Source organism: Chiloscyllium plagiosum, unplaced genomic scaffold, assembly GCF_037043375.1.
Source record: "Chiloscyllium plagiosum isolate Xiang-an unplaced genomic scaffold, Cpla_swu_hap1 HiC_scaffold_8, whole genome shotgun sequence".
Taxonomy (NCBI): Eukaryota; Metazoa; Chordata; class Chondrichthyes; order Orectolobiformes; family Hemiscylliidae; genus Chiloscyllium; species Chiloscyllium plagiosum.
In genome coordinates, this window is record NW_028270146.1 from 39,236,639 (window position 1) to 39,260,541 (window position 23,903).

Below are 23,903 nucleotides of genomic sequence, written 5' to 3' on the forward strand. Positions count from 1 at the left end.
GCACAAAAGACAATTCCTGCACAAGTGAATTTGACAACAAATTTTAAAAAAATTTAAACATTGCTGACCAAGTGATATTGTCAGTGCAAGCGATCAATACTAGAAATTGGTCTTGGGAGTGGTGCAAATGAGCACTTTTATATATATTTTCTTAAATGGATTTTACTAATTGCACTACAGCTGAATATCTGATGCTGCATATTGGTGGGCAGATAGTTAGCTATCACTTGTTTTGTATTATAACTAAAATCAAGTTTCAACACAACCTTGCTTAATGTTTTGCTATAAACTGCAACAGCATAACTTCTGCATATTCAAATTCCTAGAAAAAGTAGCCCAACATCTCTATTTTCCTCAAAATATTCAAACATTTCTAATTATCATAGATTCTATGCTATATGTTTCCCTGGCTTTACTTATAACAAATGAATTACTTACATTTTATGCTTAACAGCATGCTTTTTGGAACAGAACAATCCACTGAAGCTGAAAGGATAAAAAGTAGTTAACTTTTAAAAGGGATTGAATACTCTTTGAGAAGCAACATTTTAGAATTACACAGAGCCACCAAAAAAGGTCATTTGCACAACTATTCTTTGTTGCCATTGATGCTTTATCACGTTTAATTGTATAAAGATAGCCAACGTTAACTGGTGGTTCATCTGTGCTACTGTAAATAGGAATGTACTGAAACTAAGGTTTTTGGGTGGAGAGGTGGATGGTCATAACGTTTGCCTCTATGAATAGAGTCATAGATATACATAGCAAGGAAGCTTTGAAAAACATGTAGAGCTTAGGGTTCACTTCCATCCTTCACCTAGCATTTTGAAGTATAACAACATTAACTTTGTTTCTTTATTCGCTGAATGCTACCACCTTCTCTTTAATATTTCGGATTTTCCACTAAATAGGAACTCAAGCACCTTATCTGCCACAAAATATTGTGATGCTTGGAAGTATTCACTAATACCAGCAGAACATTATTTGGTCTCACTTAATTGCCAATAAAATTTCCTTTTAAATGTTGCAATTGACAAAATGGTTGGCAAAAATGCTCCTGTCATAATAACAACAGATTATAACTTCTGTGACTGCATTCTTACATCTAAATGATAAGATGCAGTTAAGTCTAAGTCCAGAGACTGTATCTCCAAATCTGAATTCTGGGTTGGAGTCAAGTGAGACAACTCCTCCAATGAAAGCCAACATACAACATTTCTTCTTAACTGCCTGCTGCACCTGGGACTTATAGAGTCATAGAGGTGTACAGCACAGAAACAGACCCTTCAGTCCACCCCGTCCATGCCGACCAGATATCCCAACCCAATCTAGTCCTACCTGCCAGCACCCGGCCCATATCCCTGCAAACCCTTCCTATTTATATACATATCCAGATGCTTTTTAAATTTTGCAAATGTACTTTCAGTCACTGGTGCACAAGGATACCCACGTTTTGTGAAACATATCCTCTCTCAATTTAAACTTAAACAGCCATTCAAATAATAATCTACCCTCTTATTTGTGTTACCAAAGTAGATAACCTCACAATTATCCACATTGTACTGCATCTGCCAAGCATTTGCCCACTCATTAAACCTGTCCAAATAATGCTGCATCCTCCTCACAGCTCACTCTTCCAACCAGCTTTGTGCTTCCTGCAAATTTTCAGACATTGCATTTAGCTCCCTCACCTACATCATTAACATAAATTGTGAATAGCTGGAGTCCTAGCACCAATCTCTTATGCACCCCATGAGTCACTGCCTGCTATTCTGAAACAGATTTATTTCTACTCTTTGTTTCCTGTTTGCTGACCAATTTTCTACCCATCTCAAAACACTACCCCAATCCCATGCATTTTAACTTTACACTTACTCTCTTATGCTGGACTTTGTCGAAAGCCTTCTGAAAATTTAAATAATCCACATCCATTGGCTCCCTGTGATCACCTCTACTAGTTACATTCCTGAAGAATTCCAGTAGATTATTCAAGCATTATTTCCCTTTTGTAAATCTATACTAACTGTGCTTCATTCTACCACTGTATGCTAAGTGTTCTGCTATAAAATTCTTGATAATGGACTCAAGCATCTTCTATCAACATCAGACTCACTGGTCTATAATGCCATATTTTCTCTCTATCTACCTTTTTAAAATAGTGGGGTTACATTAGCTATCCTCCAATCTATAGGAACTATTCCACAGTCTAAAGGATCTTGGAAGAAGACCACAAATTCATTCACTATTTCTAGGGCCACTTCCTTACGTACTATGGGATGTAGATCATCAGGCTCTGGGGATTTACAAACCCATCAATTTCTCCAATAAGATTTGCTTCAGCTCCTCTCTCTCACTAAACCCTGCGTTCCTCATCATTTCTGGTACATTATTTATGTCCTCATTTGTGAAGACTGAAGTGAAGTCAGAATTCAGTTCCTCAGCTATTTCTTTGTTCGCTGTTGTAAATTATCCTGTTTCTGACCGTAAGGAATCTATATTAGTTTGCACCAATCTTCTTCTCTTTACAGACCTATAGAAACATTTACAGTGAGTTCTTATGTTCCCCACAAACTGACTGGCAAACCTTATTTTTCCCTTCTTATTCAATCCCTTACTAACTTCTTTACTAACTTCTCCCTAATCCTCAGATCTATTGTTTTTTTCTTGCCAATTTGTCTGCCTCCTTTTTGCATCTAATACTATCTTTAATTCCCTTGTAAGCCATGATTTGGCCATTTTACATGTTGTGGCTAATCAAACAGTTAATCATGCTGTGAATCCCTAATTCACTGCAAAGAGACCAAAGCAACAACTGTGACGGTAATCCCAAATATTATACAATTAAGATAACTTGTCCATTCCTCACAACAAGAAGAAAATTACCTAATTCATTTTGCTCATACTATATTCTTCAGTGTGCTAAATATTAGCAAAATTTTCTAAAAGACTGAAATGAAGTCAGAATTCAGTTCATCAGCCATAGAAATTATAAGAATTCTTAGGGACTGAAACTCTTGATGGCCACATAGATATACAGAAAAGTACATCACACATTACCTTTGGCAGAGAGGATTCTATTGTAATGGGATGTCATATGATTCTGGGTTAGGTATGGGTCCATCAAATTCCTGGAATGACCTGCACTGTAAGCTGCAAGGACAAAGGTTGAATACATTACACACAAAGACAAATAAGGGATGCTTTTAACATGAGGAATTATGATTACAAGGAAATTGGAGGCATCAACGATCAACATATCATTAAATATTAAATTTACATGAAGATTCATGACTAAGATTTTGTAGGTTTTCCATCCTAATTACTTTCACAACAATAATTGTGTTTATATAGCAACTTTAATGTAGTAGAATGCCCAATGGCACTTCACAAGAGCAATGTCAAATAACATTTCTCAGTGGTGATATTAAGGCAGACTAGCTGTATTAGCCACAACATGTAAAATGGCCAGCTAGGATGCATTTTGTTATTTTGAAGGAGGGGGTCAGTAGTTCCCAGCAGGTATCATTAAAAAAAAATCATCTCTGGTCCAAGAGGAGATAGATTTAAAAAGACATTAAGAGGCATTTATTTTACACAGAGAGTGGTTTTCATGTGGAATGAACTCCCTGAGGAAGTGGCAGATGTGGGTACAATTACACTGTTTAAAAGATATTTGGATGGATACACGAATAGGAAAGATTTGGAGAGATATGGGCCCGGACTAGTTTGGGATTATGTTTGGCATGGACTTGTTGGACCAAAGGGTCTGTTTCCCCGCTGTATGACTCTATGAAAAGCAGTTAAGCGATCAGTTGTATACTGAGAATAGAGTTTAGGAAACCAAAAGAGAATCAATTTGAAATTTGCTTGGCAGATTAGATGAATGGAGGAAAGTACCTGAGGCAGCTGAGCTACTGGCCCAATCTTAGTGACAAAGAAGTCCTTTACTAGTTAGGGCTGATGATACAAGAGGTAAGACAAAAGAGATTTATGAAGATAGTTTATTGTGGAGAAGTTATAGCAAAGGAGAGCAGAATCTAATAATTCTTTGCTTTGTCCATCAAATGGTTAACATAACTCCCTAGACACTTCACAAATGGTATTATAGAATAAATTATAGCACTAAACAATGAAAGACAACAAATTAGAGATGTCCAAAGTCTCGGTCAAAGAGATGGGTTATAATGTACATCTCAAGGAAAGAAAAAGAGATACAGAGGCAAAGAGATTTACAGATAAGAGTTCCAGATCTTAGAGCCTAGGTAACTGAAAGAATAGTTGTCAATGGTACAGTAATTAAAACTGGGATGCTTTAGAGGCCAAAATTAGTATGCGTGTTAGAGGGGTTTGTAATTTTTTTTTAAACATGAAAAGGAACTGGAAGGGTGCTCTCTCAGATGCAAAAAAAGGCTGAGAACTCTCCTATTAGATGCAGTAAAACATTGTGCAATCATTAAAAACCACACAGAATGGACGCATTTGGTCCATACTGTCTATAATGGCTCTAAGTAAACTATTCAGTTAGTCCTATGTCCATGCTCTTTCTCATAACACTGTTATTTTTTTCAAGTATTTATGTAATTCCTTTCAGAAAATTATTCAATCTGCTACCATCACCTTATAGTCAGACAACTCCTGTTTGCCCTATATAAGAAGTAAAGTTTTCCTGTCTTCTCTGGTTCCTTTCCTAATTACCTGAAATATGTGTCCACTGATGACTGACCCTTCTGCGAATAGAAACAATTTCTTCAAACTTCTCCATCAAAACCCTCAGATTTTTAACTACTTCAATCAAATCTCCCCTTAACCTTCTCAATTCTAAAATGAACTCTAGTCTGTATCTTGTCTGTCATTCATCTACTGGTAACAAGTAATTCTCGAATAAGTTTCCTCTTATGCCTTGAAATCCTAACCAAAATATACAAAGTATTTTGTTTTAAATGAAAGAGCTGCATGACCCAAATACCTTTCACAATTTTAGGATGTCCGAAAGTAGTTTACAGCCAATGAAGTACGTTTGAACTGTAGTTCCTATTATGAGACATAATACTTCAGCTGTTGCCTGATAAGATTGTCACACATCTCTTAATCTTGTAAATTAACCGGGAGAGGAGAAAAGCTTGGTGCAATTTCTGGTCTGTAGAGAAAATATAACTAAATCAAGTAAAGTTTACAGCATAAATGATGCTCTTGCTAAGAATTCGACTTCTCAGCACCCAGTTATTCAGCACTGCAAATATTATTTTTCCTCCAAGCTTGTTACCTGGTATCCGACATCTTGCTTCTGAACAGGGGATAGTACAAGATCATAATGCACATACTTTACTATGTAAGCCATGTTGCCCTCCATTATGCTGAGAACACAGTGTGTGTACAGAAAGCATCCACCAAAGTATGCAGAATAACCAGACAATGACTTGAAGCCAGAGCTGCCACTCTGGAACTGTGAAAATTAATGTCTATGCTTAAAAAAAGTGTTCAGCAGCTCATTGGTCTGATGCATTATTGCAGAAAATTTGGTGTTTTCCAAAGACTTTTAAAACTCCTTGTCTACAGGGAGGAGTTGTCCTGACTTCAATGATTATATAAACATTACTTGCTTCATGGGTGCAACAGAATATGCTTCCTTTGTACTGCAGGGCAAATGAGCAGAGATGACAAGGTAGGACAAGCTGCCAGGAGCAGGAAGAGCTGTAAGAGGAAGAAGAGCAGAAAGGAAAAAAAAGGAAGAGCTGAAAGAGAAATAAGAACTTGAAGAAGAAAAGGATAAATATCTGGACGAGAAAAAAGATGATAGTGTGAGGCTTGCAGAAGACTAAGCTCTTGAGGATGAAGGAAGACTATATTAGGTATGAAGTTAAAAATCGCACAACACCAGGTTATAGTCCAACACGTTTAAATGGAAGCACACTAGCTTTTGGAGCGACGCTCCTTCATCAGGTGGTCATCAAGTCCTTCATCAGCGACGCTCCGAAAGCTAGTGTGCTTCCAATTAAACGTGTTGGACTATAACCTGGTGTTGTGTGATTTTTAACTTTGTACACCCCAGTCCAACACTGGCACTCCAAATCATGACTATATTAGGGATGAGTTATGATTAGTTGAGTTTATTTATTGGTGAGTGATCAATGTGGTGCATCGAGAAGTGAGTGATAGTAGTAGTGCAGTTGTTCAAAATTGGCTTTTGAAGTTACATTCATTGATCTTGCATACTCAGTCATAGAATCCTACAGTTCTATAGCACAGGCCCTTCAGCCCAAACTGGTCCGTGCCAATCAAAATGTCCATCCACACTAATCCATTTCCTTACCCATAGCCTTCTAAACCTTTCCTATCCACGTATTTGTTCAAATGCCTTTTAAAAATTATTAATTTACCCACCTCAACCACTTCCAATTACGTACCACCCTCTGTGTAAAAAAACAAGTTGCCCCTCAGCTTCCCTTTTCACCTTAAACTGATACCCTCTAGTCTTAATTCCCCAACTCCGGGAAAAAGACTGAGTGCATTCACCTTATCTATGCCTCTCATGATCTTATACACTTGTTTAAGATTCCCCTCTCAGTCTATTACGCTGTAAAGAAAAAAGTCATAGCTCATCTAACCATTCCCTTTAATTCAGATTCGAGTCCTGGCAACATCCTTGTAAATTTCTTCTGCACTCTTTCCAATTTAATAACTTCGTTCCTATAGCAAGGTGACCAAAACTAAACACATACTCTTAAGTACAGCACAGTGGGCTCAGTAGTTAGCCTTGCTGCCTCACAGCACCAGGGACTTAGACAATCGCCCAAGGCAGGAATCGAACCTATGTGGAGTTTGCACATTCTTCCAATGTCTGCGTGGGTTTCCTCCCACAATCCAAAGATGTGCAGGCCAGGTGAATTGGCCATGATAAATTGTCCATAGTGTTAGGTGCATTAGTCAGGGGTAAATATATGGTGGGTTACTCTTCAGAGGGTTGGTGTGAACTTGTTGGGTCGAAGGGCCAGTTCCCATACTGTAGGGAATCTAATCTAAAACCAACATTCAGTATAACTGCAAAATAACTTCTATACTCAATGCCCACACTGATGAAGGAGTTGTGCCAAAAGCCTTCTTCACTGCTGTCTACTTATGTCTCCACTTTTAGGGAACTGTGCAGCTGAACTCCAAGGTCCCTCTCTTCCACTACACTCCTCCAGACCCTATCATTCACCATAAAACTCCTACCTTGATTTGACTTTCCAAAACACTCATATATATTAAACTCTATTTGCCATTTCTCGGCATACTTCCCCTGCTGCTGCATTTTCTGATAGCCTTTCTCGCTGTCCATGATACCGCCCTTTTTAGTGTCACTGCAAACTTACTAATTACGCCTTGTACATTCTCATCCAAATCATTGATATAAATAACAAACAGCAACACGCTCAGCACTGACCCCTGTTGGACACAACTAGTCACAGGCTTACAATCTAACAAGCATCCACCTACAATTACCCTCTGCTTCCTACTATGAAGCCAATTGTGTTTCGAATTTGCCAGCTCTCCCTAGATTCCAGACGATCTAACCTTTCAAAGCAGCCTACCATGTGGAAATTTATCAAAGGCCTTACTTAAGTCCGTACAGACTACGCCTACCGCACTACCCTCATTAACCCTCCTGGTCACTTCATCAAAGAGCTCTAAAAAAGTTGTGAGGCATGACCTCCCATGCACAAAGTATAACCATGGCTTTCCAAATGCATGTATATCTTATCCTTCAGAATCTTTTCAAGTAACTTACCTTGCACAGATATTAGGCTTACTGGTCTATAATTCCCAGGTTTTTCTTTGCAGCCTTTTTTGAATAAGGGCACATGAAATATCTCTGCACTTTTTATGGCACTGCATCCAAAGAACAAAGAAAATCACAGCACAGGAACAGGCCACTCAGCCCTTCAAGCCAGCACTGATTCAGATCCTCTATCTAACCCTATTGCCTATTTTCCAAGGATCTGTATCCCTCTGCTCCCTGCTCATTCATGTATCTGTGTAGATACATCTTAAATGGTGCTATCATGCCCGCCTCTTCCACTTCCATTGGCACCCACCACCCTGAGTAAAGAACTTTCCACGCATATCTCCCTTAAACGTTTCCCCTCTCACCTTGAACTCGTGACCCCTAGTAATTGAGACCCCACTCTGGGTAAAAGCTTCTTGCTATCCACCCTATCTACACCTTTCATGATTGAGGTTGACACAGTCAGGTCCCCCTCAACTTCCATCTTTCTAATGAAACTAATCCTAATCTACTCAACCTCTCTTCACAGCTACCATCCTCCATACCAGGCAACATCCTGGTGAACCTCCTCTGCACCCTCTCCAAAGCATCCACATCCTTTTGGTAACGTGGCAACCAGAACTGTATGCAGTATTCCAAATGTGACTAAACCAAAGTCCTATACAACTGTAACATGACCTGCCAACTCTTGTACTCAATACCCCGTCCGATGAAGGAAAGCATACCACATGCCTTCTTGTCCACGCTATCGGCCTGCATTGCCACCTTCATGGTACAATGGACTTGAACACCCAGATCTCTCTGTACATCAATTTTCCACAGGGCCATTCCATATAATTCACTCTTGAATTGGATCTTTCAAAATGCATCATCTCACATTTGCCCGGATGGAACTCCAGCTGCCATTTCTCTGCCCAACTCTCCAATCTATCTTATTTCTGCTGCATTCTCTGACAATCCCCTTCACTACCTGCTGCTCCACAAATCTTAGTGTCATCTGCAAATTTATTCGTCATGGCTATCTTTTGCCTTTGCAAAGTCTGAATCTTAAAAAAAAAATACATTCATAGCTTCATCAACCAGAGCAGCATTTATTGCCCAGCTGTGGATGACCTTGAAAAATTGATGGTGAGCTGCATTCATCAACTGTAGATAGTACATTCTGCTACTACTGTTCATTAATGGTAAGTAAATATTTGTGCATATACTGCCAATTGAGATGGATACTTTGTCCTGGATGGTGTCAAGTTTGTTGAATTTTGTTACAGATAGACTCATCTTGGCAATTAGGAAGTCTTCCATCACACCTCTGACATGTACCTTGTAGATGGTGGACAGGCTGTGGGGATTTGGTGGGCAAGTTATTTGCTGGAGGTTCCTAGCCTCTGGCCTGCTCTCCAGTTCACTTCCTAGTTAGCAGTAACCCCCACGCAGCGTGTTAATAGTAGGGGATTCAGCAATAGTCATGTCACTGAGTGTTACAGGGTGATGGGTATATTCTTCTGTTGGAGATGGTCACTACCATAGCGGTACTGGTCCTTCCCCTGAGCCAAGAGGCCCAAGTTCAAGTTCCACCTGCTCCAGAGGTATGTCATAACATCTCTGAAAGATGGATTAGAAAATATTTAGGTCTGGCTCAAAGGGGCAACTGCAGAGTGATCCCCACGCTTGTTTTCAAACCTGCTCCAATCATGTGGTCTGTAATTTCAATCTTTCGTTATGCCAGTTTAAAGAAAAGGAGTGAAAGAAGCTGAAATTAAAATTTAACTTTAATATGCTCTTATTGTGAGCAAATCATGCTTGCATAATGATCATGAGCTCCTTCAAGATTTGTGCACCAACCTCAAATCAGATGAAACGCTGCCAACTCAATGTGCTTAATCAGTGCCAATGCTCTAACATGGATATTTTATGAAAACCCAAAGTGTGCAAATGTGAACAATGTAGAGCAGAACTACACAAAAGTGAAAATAAAATCAATTTAAGATTCCTTACATTAGCAACAAATAAAGAAACAAGTTTTAAATGCTTTTCCTTAATTGAAAGAAGTTTTATTTTCTATTGTTCAATAGTTTAAGTAGGGCAAGACATCGTGAATGTCTATTACTCAAAACATCAAAGCAGTTCGATATGTTTACCATAAAGCCTGAAACAGCAGCAGTCCTTAAAGTCTACAATATAGCCTGCAAAAGAAAAAGCTCCTTTGTTTTCAACACTAATTTTGTTCAACATTTGTAAAATTATGCTGTACATTTTACTTAAGGGAATTACACTGAAAAGTGAGATTATCACATACTTTAGATATGTTTGTATCAGGTTTGGTTTTATGAATTTAAGAGTAAGAGGTTTTAAAAATTCAATCTTGAGATGTGAGTGTCTCTGGCAAAGCTAGCTTTTATTGCACATCCACTTGCCCTTGAGCCACTGGTGCTAGTAAGCTGCCTTCTTGAACTGTTGTGTGCATACTCAGTGCTTTTAGGAAGGGACTTGCAGGTTTTTGAACAGCGGAATATCCCTTCAGGATAGTGTGGGGCTTGGAAGGAAACGTGCAGTTTATGGTGTTCCCAATGACTGCCCTGCCTGTGTCACGTGCACATGTGAGGTATCAATGAGATGGCTATAAAAGGTTGTCATTGAGGACTGTGGGTCTGTACTTGACAAAGTTTAGATGGATGAAAGGAGATCACATTGAAACTTACAGAATACTGAGAGACCTGGATAGATATAACATGGAGAAGATGTTTCAACTAGTGGGATAGACCAGGACCCAAGGGTACAGCCTCAGAACAAAGTGACAATCCTTACAACTGAGATTAGGAAGAATTTTGTCAGCCAGAGAGTGGCGAATCTATGGAATTCAAGGTTGGAAAATGGGTTTGAGAAACACATCAGCTACATTGAATGATGGAGCAGACTCGAAGGGCTGAATGGCCCAATTCTCCTTCTATACTTTGTGGTTTTATGGGTGGTGGAGATAATGTTCAAGATGGTGGAAGAAATGCTAAACAATCAGGCTGTTTTGCCTTGTATGGGGAGACAGTTGGATTTTCCCTTGTTAGAGATGGTCATTGTCTGGCATTTATTAAATCACGATCTGTGCGAAAAGGTTCAAGGTGGTGACACAAAAGTGAAGTCTTCAAATGTAAAGTTGATTGAACAATACACATGCCAAGAGGACAAATTAAGTATTGTTACAGCCCAGTGCAATGGGATAATTGAACATCTGAAATTTGAGATCACTAACATTAAGGAAAATCTGCTCATGCTGGTTGAAGTAAATTGAAAGCTTAGACTACTAATCCTACATGTTGCATTGCCCATAATGGGCTGTGTTTGTAAATATTCAAATTCATGGGTGTTTTTACTGGTGGCAGTTGCTAGTTAAAAAAAAATAACTTTATAAGTGCCAGATCTGCAGCATTTCATAGGCAACATTGACAGCATCAAGTAGATTGTGATCTTCCTAGAGTCGAAGGGCATACTGGTTGCTTTGCAGGTCTGTGCTTTTGGAAACATAATGCAAGAAGCCATCATGGATAACAAACAGAATTTAATGCACCTGCATTATGAATATAGCGTTATTCAGTTTGTGTTAATGCCCTGGATGCAGTTGCATCAGGTTATCCTTGCTGCATAAAGTTTGCTCCAACACTTGCGTTTCTGACATCAAACTGGAAATGACTTCAACTTTGCATTGCAGTATCTGACCACAGGTGTTATCACTAGTTATTTGGTAAAAAGTGGAAGCTCAACAAGAAAAAGATAGAATTGAAGTTGTCTGAAGTCATGTACTGACAGTATAAAAGGACTTCACCAATATCTTGACAAGGTGAGATCTATGGAAGAAATGGAATGACTGATAGTTGTGAAAGCAATGAAATGAGTTGTGGTTTTTTGGAAACTATTCAGCACAGTCCTTATCCAATTTGACATTACAGAGTGTAAATCTCTGCACAGCTTCACTACCCAGAACATGCCAGGAATTAGGGCAAAAAACACTTTTTACCAAATAACTAGTGATAACACCTGTGGTCAGATACTGCAATGCAAAGTTGAAGTCATTTCCAGTTTGATGTCAGAAACACAAGTGTTGGAGCAAACTTTATGCAGCAAGGATAACCTGATGCAACTGCATCCAGGGCATTAACACAAACTGAATAATGCTATATTCAGATTCAGAGTGTGCTTGGTTGCTGCTTTTGCTTGGGAGTATTTTAATCAATTTCCTGATGAAGGGCTCCTGCCGGAAACGTTGATTTTCCTGCTCCTCGGATGCTGCCTGACTTGCTGTGCTTGTCCAGCATCACTCTAATCTTGACTCTAATCTCCAGCATCTGCAGTCCTCTTTCACCTAGTATTTAATTAATACCTATTTTGGAGAAACAAAGTGACAGTGGAGTCCTACCACAAAGACATTTCAAAGCAATTACCTCAAATTGTTTCTATCTGCTTTAAAGCACCTGCAAAGAATGTTAATTCAGCTGCAGAAACATCATGTAGCTGTGAGATACAAGCAATGGTAATAGCGACGCACTGCCAACATACTGTCAAGAACAGCACTCCACTTGAAGAATATTGAGAATTCTAAGATAGTGTGTGAAATCTTCTGAATTTGAAGAGACGGTGTGCTTTGCTTGATGTGCTCTGAAAGTCATCAACCCTGAAGAGGGCTGATGAAGGGCATATGCCCTAAATGTCGATCCTCCTGCTCCTCGGATACTGCTTGACCTGCTGTGCTTTTCCAGCACCACACTCTCGACTCTGATCTTCAGCATCTGCAGACCTCACTTTCTCTCAACCCAGAAGAGACACTGAATCTGAAAGATACATATCTTACTCAAATTAAACAAACTATGCTATAAAATGCTACTCTCCAGGTGACACAGGACATCGTGATGAAGGGGTGGACTGAAAGCATCAGGATATGCTTGATGCTATAAAGATAGTACTGGGCACATAGGTATAGCCTAAAGATGGCTTCTCGTACAAAGGAAACAGTCATATCCCTAAGGAGATTATGAAAGAGATATAGAGGCATATCCACATAAGTCTTCAAGGAATTGAGCCAAGTCTGAAGAGGTAACAGAAATGCTCTATTGGTAAATATGAGCAATGAGACTGAGAAATGCTTATCAGTGATTTTAGCGAATACTGAGCTAAGCAAGCTAAAGACCTGCTTTAGATATATTAAATCCAAAACAGACCATGGATAAAACTTGGAGTTGACCTCTTCAGTCTTACAGTAACTGATTATCTTGTCACCATCACTTATTATTCAATGTCTGGGAGATTGGTCAGCTGACATCAATGAGTATCAGTGAGACTATAGAATATTTGAAAGCACACTTCAGTCATCATGGCATTCTGGACGTTGTGTTGAGTGACAATTGCCTTTGATTCAAGAGTGAAGAGTTTAGCTGCTTCACAAAGGAGTAGGAAATTTAACACCATATATCATCTTTACAGTATCTCCAGTCAAATGGGAAGACAGAGGCAGCAGTGAAAAATTGTCAAAGGGATCAGACAGAGAATCAAACAAACTTGTACAAGGCAATCCTTGAGTGGAGACATAAACCTACTGAAGGCATCAGATGCAATCTAGTCCAAAGATTAAGGTCATACCGCACTCAAACTACTCTTCCAATACCAAAAAACTGGTTCCGTTAGAAGTGTTAATAGGTTTGAGTGACAAAATCAAGGTGAAATAACAGAAGGCAAAATTTCATTTTGATGAAACTTTGACGTGATTGGTTCTCCAATGCTCAGCTTTGGCAATCACAATGCAAACAGTGTGCTCAGCCACGTTGACGCGACATTCAAGAAAGCACAACAATACCTCTACTTTCTCAGGAAGCTAAGGAAATTTGGCATGTCTGTAAAAATACATGCACTCTATCTGGATGGATCACTGCTTGGTATAGCAACTGCTCTGCCCAGAACCACAAGAAACTACAGAGAGTTGTGAACACAGCCCAGTCCATCACGAAAACCAAACTTCCATCCATGGCATGGACCTCCAGTCCCTGCACACATCCATCCGCCATGATGAAGGCCTCCAAGCGTTCCATTTCTTCCTGTCCTGCTGAATGAACCAGTACCCTTCCACCCTTCTATCAACATACTCATTCGATTGGGTGAACTGGTCCTCAACCTCAATAATTCCTCCTTCGAATCCTCCCACTTCTTCCAGACTAAAGGGGCAGCAATGGGCACCCACATGGGCCCCAGCTATGCCTGCCTCTTTGTCGGGTACATGGAACAGTCCATCCTCCGCAGCTACACCGGCACCATTTCCCACCTTTTCCTCCGCGACATCAATAACTGTATCAGCGCCACCTCGTGCTCCCACGACAAGGTTGAGCAGTTCATCAACTTCACAAACATCTTTTACCTTGACTCAAGTTCACTTGGACCATCTCAGACACCTCCCTCCCCTTCTTGGACCTCTCCATCTCCGTTTCCATTTCTGGCGACCGACTCAACACAAACATCTACTTCAAACCCACAGACTCCCACAGCTACCTGGACTACAGCCCTTCCCACCCTGCCTCCTGTACAGAAGTTGAGAGGTCATGTTGTGTTGTACAGGACATTAGTTGGGCCACTTTTGGAATATTGCATGCAACTCTGGTCTCCTTCCTATCGAGAGGATGTTGTGAAACTCGAAAAAGTTCAGAAAAGATTTACAAGAATGTTGCCACAGTTGGAGGATTTGAGGTTGAATAGGCTGGGGCTGTCTACCCTGGAGCATCGGAAGCTGAGGGGTGACCTTATAGAGGTTTACAAAATCATGAGGGACATGGATAGGATAAATAGTCAAATTCTTTTCACTGGGGTGGGGGAGTCCAGAACTAGAGAGCATAGGTTTAGGCTAAGAGGTGAAAAATAAAAAAAGAGACCTATGGGGCAACTTTTTCACGCAGAGGGTGATATGTGTATGGAATGAGCAGCCACAGGAAGTGGTAGAGGCCAGTACAACTGCAACATTTAAAAGGCATAGGAAGGGTTTGGAGGGATATGGGCCAGGTGCTTGCACGTGGGACGAGATTGGGTTGGGATATCTGTTCGGCATGGATGAGTTGGACCGAAGGGTCTATTTCCGTGCTGCACATCTCTATGACTCTAAGTCCTGGGCCTCCTCCACTGCCAAATTCTAGCCATCCAGTGCTTGGAGGAAGAACGCCTCATCTTCTGCCTTGGGATCCTCCAATCATACGGGATCAATGTCTATTTCACCAGTTTCCTAAGCTCCCCTCCCCAACCTTATCCTAGATCCAACTCAGCACCATCCTCTTGAACTGTCCTCCTGTCCATCTTCCTCCCTACCTATCCGCTCCACCCTCTGCTCCGACCTATGAGCGTCACCCTCCACCTTCATCTTCCATCGCATTCCCAGTTACCTCCCTCCAGCCTCACCCCCTCCCATTTATCTCTCAGCCCCCTTACACCCGCCCCAACTCCCCACATTCCTGATGAAGAGCTTATGCTCAAAATGTTGATTCTCCTACTCCTTGGATGCTGCTTGACCAACCATGCTTTTCCAGCACTGTACTTTTTGACTCTGATTTCCAGCATCTGTAGTCCGCCGCTTTCTCCACAGTGAACCATATCACAACAGACATTGACGACCTATGCTGTCTTGACTACAGAAAGCAGATCAAAAGTAATGATCTCCTCACATGCACAGCATTCTGAACAACCGATAATCCCAGAAGTCCATTGTTCCTCAACAACTGATGTGGATCAGCAAAAACACTAGTCATGTGAACTACGCTCACCAGAGAGGAAATATCACTCGAGTAATGAGCAAATAAAAAAAGAGAAAGCAAACTACAATGCACATGTATATTATTAGGAAACTTGCACAACTTAAAGTCTATGATTACAATGCATGTGCAGAAACTAACAAAAATGGAATTGACTAGTTAACTATTTTTTGTTATAAATGATCATTTTCATTGTGACCATGGACATTGGGTCATTTGCATAACTTGTAGCTGCAAATATGTGCAGTCTGTTGAGGTGGGAGTCATTAACATTATTGTCACACTTGAAACAATGGCAAACAGTAGAAGTAGTAGTGCATATCTAACAAATCAGACCTAAGCTCTGCAGTCCTACCACATTCAGTTATGAACGATGATGAATAATTACTCAACATTCAAGGGGAGGAAGCTCCACAAATATCCCCATCCTGAACAATAGTGCAAAACGTATGTGAAAAAGACAAAGGTGAAGCATTTGCATCTATCGTCAGCCAGAGGTGCCATGAGGATGATCCATCTTGGCCTTTTCCTAGGAGGCCAGCATCACAGGTTTTCCAGCAATTTAATTCACTTCCGATATCAAGAAATGGCTGAAGGCATTAGATACTGCAAAGGCGATGGGCCCTGACAACATTCCGTCTGCAGTACACAAGAGTGTGCTCTTGAACTAGCCATGTCACTGGCTAAAGTGCTGCATACTTGAACAATCATTCCACTATAATTAGCAGATATTAGTGTTGTAGCTCCACTAGATCAGCTTGACTACAGGACCAACTAATTCTGGCGCATGTTTTCTGGAGTTAAAGCTAAATTTTACAAGTGCCCAAGCCTACATCCTGGGCAAACAATGATGCCTCATTACAACATCTCTCACTTCATCTTTGTCACCAAGATTAAGTTTATCCGATATCTTTTACCACCACTACATCTGACAAACAACCCAAATTGTGCAGCTGTAATGATAGCAAGATAGTTATATTTGCAATTGTAAAGATTGTGAATGCTATCAGCAACTTTTGGCATCTGTACATAACCAATTAAAAGTGGAAATTGTCAATGATTCTTGTTGGAGCTGCCTGTTTTTAGAGACACAAAATGGCCGGAATTTAAACGCCTGCTTCAATTGCATGTTTTTAAAGGGACACAAAGAATGGCTGGACTTTAAAAAAAGCTTGCTTCAGCAGAAGCAAAAACAAAACAATGGGCCTCTGAGGACGGAGTTATTCCAAGGCAAAAGAAAGCATTATCTGAATGGCAGGATTCCAAAGAATGCAAACAGAGTGATAAAGAGTCAAAACATCTTTGAAGACTTGCAACAAAATAAAATTGAAACTCAAACTTTGAAAAATTGCTACAATAAGTAATTAATTCTAGTCTCATTAAGGATGTTTTCAGCCATAATTACAGCAGCTAAATTAATCTTGCAGAAATTAGCTGGGTCTTTGAAATTATTTGCAATATTACTAAGTTCAAGTTAAAGATTCTTTAAAAAATTACAACACAATTATAAAACATTAAAGCAATGCTTAGCATATGTTGTCTGATTAGCTAAAAAATGTCAGCAATAGAAAAGGATTATAAAACTATTAAGAATATTATGAGTTTTTAATAACAGAATCAAGTTTTTTAATGGAATTTGATGAGATAGCCATTACAATGGACAGAGTTCAAGCAGTCCTTAGAGACTGAGGGACGTGAACAAGAAGAGGACAGTCAGTAACTTTGGGGTGAAACACAGAAAGATCCCAAGGGCCTAGAGATTACAAAGTTTTTTTCTGATGTTTAACAATTTAAGAACCTTGGGCTGTCCATACGAGTGTTCATCATCGATCAGGTGTTTTACAAGACTGGTCCTACAGAAGGGAAGGGGACGATACAGTAACCACATTATGTATGATCATTGTAATACAAAATGTATAAAAACACTGCTTTTTACTGTGAAATCAGAGTGTGTCATCTTCCAATCTGAACTGAAGATTAAGAAAACGATTGTTTTCACGTTGAAATCAGATTCGGGGAAGATCTTTTGACTCTCTCACTGCGTTAACCAGCTTTTGCTTGAATAAAAGTTCACTATATTTGTGTCCTGTCTACCTCCTGAGCCTTTGTCCCCAGTTGGGGTAATTTCGCTCCTACAATTCTTTACATCGATAAAGTGAGGTGCTGAAGTCACTGGAGACAGAGATCTTTTTGAAATCATTATTTTCTCCATTTTATTGAAATACTGTCAGTAAAAATCTTTATCATGATGCTTTGTTAATAAAATTAGTACAGGTTTTTAAATGAGATAGTAAGGAGATGGTGAGGACTGCAGATGCTGGAGAGTCAGAATATATAGAGTGTGGCGCTGAAAAAGCACAGCATCTGAGTAGCAGGAGAGTTGACGTTTCAGGCAGGACCCTTCATCAGGACTGGGAAGGGGAAGGGGACTGAGAAATAAATCGGAGGAGAAGGATGAGGCTGGGGGAAAGATAAGTGGGACGGCAATAGGTGAATGCAGGTAGGAAGTGAATCATGATAGGTCAGTGGGAAGAAAGGTGCAAATAGGTGGGAAGGAAGATGTCAGGTAAGTCAGGTCAAGAGGGTGGTGCCGAGTCAGAGGCTTGGATCTAGGATGGCGTAGAATGGTGGGGAGGTTTGGAAACTGGTGAATTCAATGTTAAGGCTATGTGGTTGTAGGATTCAGAGGCAGAATAAACCATACCTACTTACGAAGAGCCTCTCAGTTCCAGAAAACTGTACTTGTGTAATTTCAATATTTTCTCATACAGTCAGAGTCACAGAGATGTACAGCATAGAAGCAGACCCCTCCATCCACTCGTCCATGACATCCAGATATCCTAAAAAAAACCTAGCCCCATTTGCCAACATTTGGCCCATATCGCTCTAAACCCTTCCTAATAATACACCCATCCAGATGCCTTTTAAATATTGTAATTGCCCCAGCCTTTACCACTTTCTCTGGCAGCTCAGTCCATATACGCACCACCCTCTGCATGAAAAAGTTGCCCCTTAGGTCCCTTTTAAATCTTTCCCTTCTTATCTTAAAACTATGCCCTCTAGTTTCATACTCCCAAACACCAAGGAAAAGACCTTGTCTATTTACCCTACCCATGCCCTTCATGATTTTATAAACCTCTATAAGATCACCCTCAGTCTTCAACACTCCAGGGAAAACAGCCACAGCCTATTCAACCTCTCCCTGTAGCTCAAACCCCACAATCCTGACAACATCTTTGTAAATCTTTTCAGAACCCTTTCAAATTTCACAACATCCTTCCTAAAGCAAGAAGACCAGAATTGCATGCAGTATTCCAAAAGTGCCCTAACCAATGTCATGTACAGCCACAACATGATCACCAACTCCCACACTCAGTGCACTGACCAATAAAGGAAAGCATACCAAACATCTTCACTATCTCATCTACCTAGAACTCCACTTCCAAGGAACTATGAACCTGTACTCCAAGGCCTTTGTTCAGCAACACTCCCCAGGATTTTACTATTAAGTGCATATGTCCTGCCCTGATTTGTCTTTCCAAAATGCAGCACCTCATATTTATACTCCATCTGCCACTCCTCAGCCTATTCAGCCATCTTATCAAGATTCCGTTGTAATCGGAGGTAACCTTCTTTGATGTCCAACATCTCCAATTTTGGTGTCAACTGCAAATGTACTAACCATACCTTCATGATCACACCCAAATCATTTATATATATGATGAAAAGCAGTGGACCCAGCACCAATCCTTGTGCACCTCTGGTCACAAGCCTGCAGTCAGAAAAGCAACACTCCACAACCACTCTCTATCTTCTACCTATGAGCCAGTTTCTGCATCCAAATGGCTACTTTTTCTTATATTCCATGTGATCTAACCTTGCTAACCAGTCTGCCATGGGGAACCTTGTCAAACGCCTTACTGAAAACCACATAGATCACAATTAACATTCTGCTCTCATCAATCCTCTTCATTATTTCTTTAAAAAACTCAATTAAATTAGTGAGACATGATTTCTCACCCACAAAGCCATGTTGACTATCCATAATCAGTCCTTGCCTTTACAACTAGATATAAATCCTGTCCCTCAGGATTCCCTCCCACCACCGATGTCAGGCTCACTGGTCTATAGTTCCTTGGCATTTCCGTACCACCTTTCTTAAATATTGGCATCACGTTAGCCAACCTCCAGTCTGCTGGCACCTCACCTGTGACTATCGATGAAACAAATATCTCAGCAAGGAGCCCAGTAATCACTTCCCTAGCTTCGGATACACCTTTATGCGCTTTAAACTGCAGCATCTCCTCCTCTCTAATATAGATATGTTTTCAATATGCTACTATTTATTTCTCCACGTTCTATGTCTTCCATATCCTTCCCCACTGTAAACACTGATGCAGAGTACTCGTTAGTATCTCCCCCAAATCCTGCAGGCCCACATGTAAGAGGCATTGCTGACCTTTAAGGGGCCCTATTCTCTCCCTAGTTACCCTTTTGACCTTACAGTATTTAGAAACCCTTTGGATTTTCTTTAACCTCATTTGCCAAAGCTATCTCATGTCCCCTTTTTGCCCTCCTGATTTCCCTCTTAAGTATACTCCTACAGCCTCTTCTAGGGATTCACTCAATTTCTACTGTCTATACCTGACATATCCTTCCTTCTTTTTCTTGATCAAAATCTGAATTTCTCTAGTCTTCCAGCATTCCCTACACCTACCAGCCTTGCCCTTCACCCTAACAGGAACATGCTGTCTCTGGACTCTCGTTATCTCATTTTTGAAGGCTTCCCATTCTCCAGCCGTCCCATTACCTGCAAACATCCACCCCCAATTAACTTTTGAAAGTTCTTGCCTAATACCGTCAAAATTGTCCTTCCTCCAACTTAGTATTTTAACTTTTAGATCCAGTCAATCCTTCTCCATCACTATTTTAAAACTAATAGAATTATGGTCATTGGCACCAAAGTGCTCCCTCACTAGCATTTCAGTCACCTACCCTGCCTTATTTCCCAAGAGTAGGTCATGCTTTGCATCTTCTTTAGTAGGTACATGCACAATGGCAGTCCCAGTCTGTTTGGAAAATTAAAATCCCTTATCATAATCACCCTATCATTCTTAGAGCTAACTGAGATCTCCTTATTAGTTTCTCAATTTCCTGTGTGTCTGTGTGTGTGTGGTCTACAGTACAATCCCAATAAGATGATCATCCTTTCTTATTTCTCACTACCACCCAAATAACATCCCTGGATATATTCCTAGGAATATCCTCCCTAAGTACAGCCGTACCATTCACCCTAATTAAAAACAACTCCCCGTCCTCTCTTGCTCCCCCATTCTATCCTTCCTATGGTATTTATGCTCTGGAGCATTAAGCTGCCAGTCCTGTTCATCCCTGAGCCATATCAGTGTAATTGCTACAATATCCCAGTACCATGTTCCCAACCATGCCCTGAATTCATCTGACTTACCTGTGAGGTCTCTTGTATTGAGATTTTATCAGTTCTACCTCATTCTTTGCTTTGTTCCTGCCTACTTAAAATGTCTGAGGTTTCCAACTATAACAGTCTCAGACTTATCTCTTTCCTCAATGTCTCCCTGCTACCCTCACACACCCTGATTTCTTATATTCCCTCCTCAGAATTTCATCCTTTTCCTCTTCCTACGTTGTTAGCTCCAACGTATACAAAGACCTCCTCTCTCCCTTTCCCCTTTGAGAATATTCTGTACCGTCTTCGAAATGTCCTTCATCCTGGCACCAAGGAGGCAAGACACCATCCTGGTATCTCGCTGTCGGCCACAGAAACGTCTGCCTGTTCTTCTGACTAGACAGGCCTGTATCACAATTGGTTGCTTGGAACCTAATACACCCCTCATTACATTGCAGCCAGTCTTGGTACCAGAAACCCGTTTCCCCCTGAGAGTCCATCACCCCCTACATTTTCCAAAACAGCATACGTGTTGTTTGAGATGGGGATAGCCATTGGAGACTCCTACACAACCTGTCTCCCTCTCCTGGAGATAACCCATGTACCTGACTGTATCTTCAGTATATCTCCCTTCCTGCAATTGGCATCGATAACACTCCATAGCTCTTGTAAATTCCTCATTGCCTCTAATTGCTGCTCCAACTCATCCATGCAATTTGACAGGATTCGCAATGAAACACACTTCCTGCAGACAGAATGATCAGTAACATGGAAACTCTCTCTACTCTCCCATAACCGACAGGAAGAGCACATCACCCTACTAAAGGCCAATTTTGCACCTTAACAATCTGCAGACCCAGAAAGAGATATAGTATAAAAGGCAGTGATATTTCATCTATGCCTCTATATCCCAATTCTTCCTTCTCTCAAACAATTATTTTTAAAAAGTGAAGGATAATCAGTGCATTATACTTCCTGGTTTGCTGTCTGTGTTTCACAATTTTTGAATGCTTAGACTGAGCAGCAGACTCAAATTAACTTTGGAAAAGGTGAAATTCATGTCACTAAAATTGCTAGATCTTTGACAGCAGCCTTCTGTGAAGGTCAGTGGCAACTGCTATCCAAGCATATTTGCTACACCACTTTTAGAAGGAATCACGGTGATAGGTGTTAAAATCAAAAATAATGTTCCCCTCTCCTAAATGCTTTTTTTTGCACTGTAGGTACAAATCAAATTAAATCTCATATTTCCGTGATTAACTAATTTGATTATAGAAGGAACATTGTGTAGATAAAATGGCATTCCAACAGTGATAACTGGTTTTACAAAATTCATTTCTAGCAAATTTTTACTCTTGGAAAGTGTCATGTAATTTAAATCCATCATCATTAAATGAAATCATTTGAGAGATTCTAACTCCAAGTGACATGGTCTAAAATTAATCACAACATGATTTGCTAAATCAAAATAATGTTCCTTGTGAGCCTTCTGAACATCTTAGCACTGTGAGGAATATTGTTTTGATATAGTATTTTTAAAAACTGAATCTAATAGAATATTCAATGACAGTTATAATCACTGTTCACAAAGTCAACCTCACAACGATGCTATAAATCACCATTGTCGAAGAAGTTTCTGCCACATTCCTTACAGTAACTGCTGGGAATCCAGTGGAACCTACAAAAATGCAACACAAATACAATTGTGTCAATCATACCAATGTGAAAGAGGGTGATCACAAGGACTTTAAAGATTAAGGTTGGGGGCTGTTCAGAAGAGGTTAGTGAAGGTTGCGGAACAAGTAATAGGACAGAGAGTATAGCAGGGTCAGGAGTCTAATTTCAGGCAGAGTAGATAATGGGACAACTCTAAGAAGGGGAGCATTCTACAGAGAATTGAAGGTGTTGTACTTAAATGTGTGCAGCGTACAAAACAAGATAAATGAGCTTGTAGCACAGATTGAAATTGAAGGGTATGATGTTGTGGCCAACACAGATGTGGCTGCCATAGAATCAGGCCTGGGAACTAAATATCCAAGGATACACATCCTATCGAAAGGACGGGCAGACGGGCAAAAGGGGCAGCATTGCCTTGTTGGTAATAAATGACATTAATTCAATAGCACGAAGCAACATAGGTTGGAAGGCATAGAATCTGTGCAGGTAGAATTGTGAAACTGTGAAGGAAAAAAGACCCTGATGGGAATTATGTATAGGCCTCCGAGCAGTAATTATGGTGTGGGGCAAAAAATAAATTGTGGATAGAAATGCATGTCAGAAAGGCAATGTTTGAATACAGGGAGAACTAGACATTTGCATACTGAACAGGTTCGAAGATAGAAGACAGAGAGTGGTGACGGAGTGTTGCCTTTCAGACTGGATGCCTATAACCAATGGCAGTGCTGGGTCCATTGCTTTTCATCATCTATATAAATGATTTGGATGTGAACAATAGGAGGTATAGCTAATAAGTTTGGAGATGACAACAAAATTAGTGTTGTAGTGGACAACAAAGAAGACTACCTCAGAGTACAATGATATCTTGTATAGATAGGCCAAGGAGTGGCAGAAGAAATTTAATTTAGATAACTATGAAGTGCTGCACTTTGGAAAGGCAATTCAGGGCAGGACTTATGCACTTAATGGTAAGGTGCTAGGGAATGTTGCTGAACAAAGAGACCTCAGAGTACAAGTTCATAGCTCCTTGAAAGTGGAGTCGCAGGTAGATAGGATAGTGAAGAAGGCTTTCTTTTATTGGTCAGAGTATTGAGTACAGGAGTTGGGAGGTCACGTTGCAGCTGTACAAGACACTGGTTAGGCCACTTTTGGAATATTGCGTGCAATTCTGGTCTCCTTTCTATTGGATGTTGTGAAACTTGAAAGGGTTCAGAAATGATTTACAAGGATGTTGCCAGAATTGGATGATTTGAGCTATAGGGAGAGCCTG

At 40.3% G+C, this 23,903-nt stretch overlaps 1 protein-coding gene across 5 annotated transcripts in view; it reads right to left on the reverse strand.

The window, feature by feature from the left end:
• Positions 1 to 23,903, reverse strand: part of LOC122553482 (spermatogenesis-associated protein 7-like) — a 90,801-nt gene that overhangs the window by 52,234 nt on the left and 14,664 nt on the right. For 4 of the 5 annotated variants that reach the window (XR_015757876.1, XM_087989723.1, XM_043697292.2 and 1 more), the window contains exons 2-3: positions 3,058 to 3,150; positions 439 to 486 (exon numbers count right to left, since the gene is read on the reverse strand). Coding sequence is in view for 2 of the 5 variants with exons in the window: in XM_043697292.2 (XP_043553227.1) it covers positions 439 to 486; positions 3,058 to 3,150 (141 nt within the window). In the remaining 3 variants the exon portion in view is untranslated. The remainder of the gene's footprint in view (positions 1 to 438; positions 487 to 3,057; positions 3,151 to 23,903) is intronic. The other variant, XM_087989724.1, reaches the window with a different exon arrangement.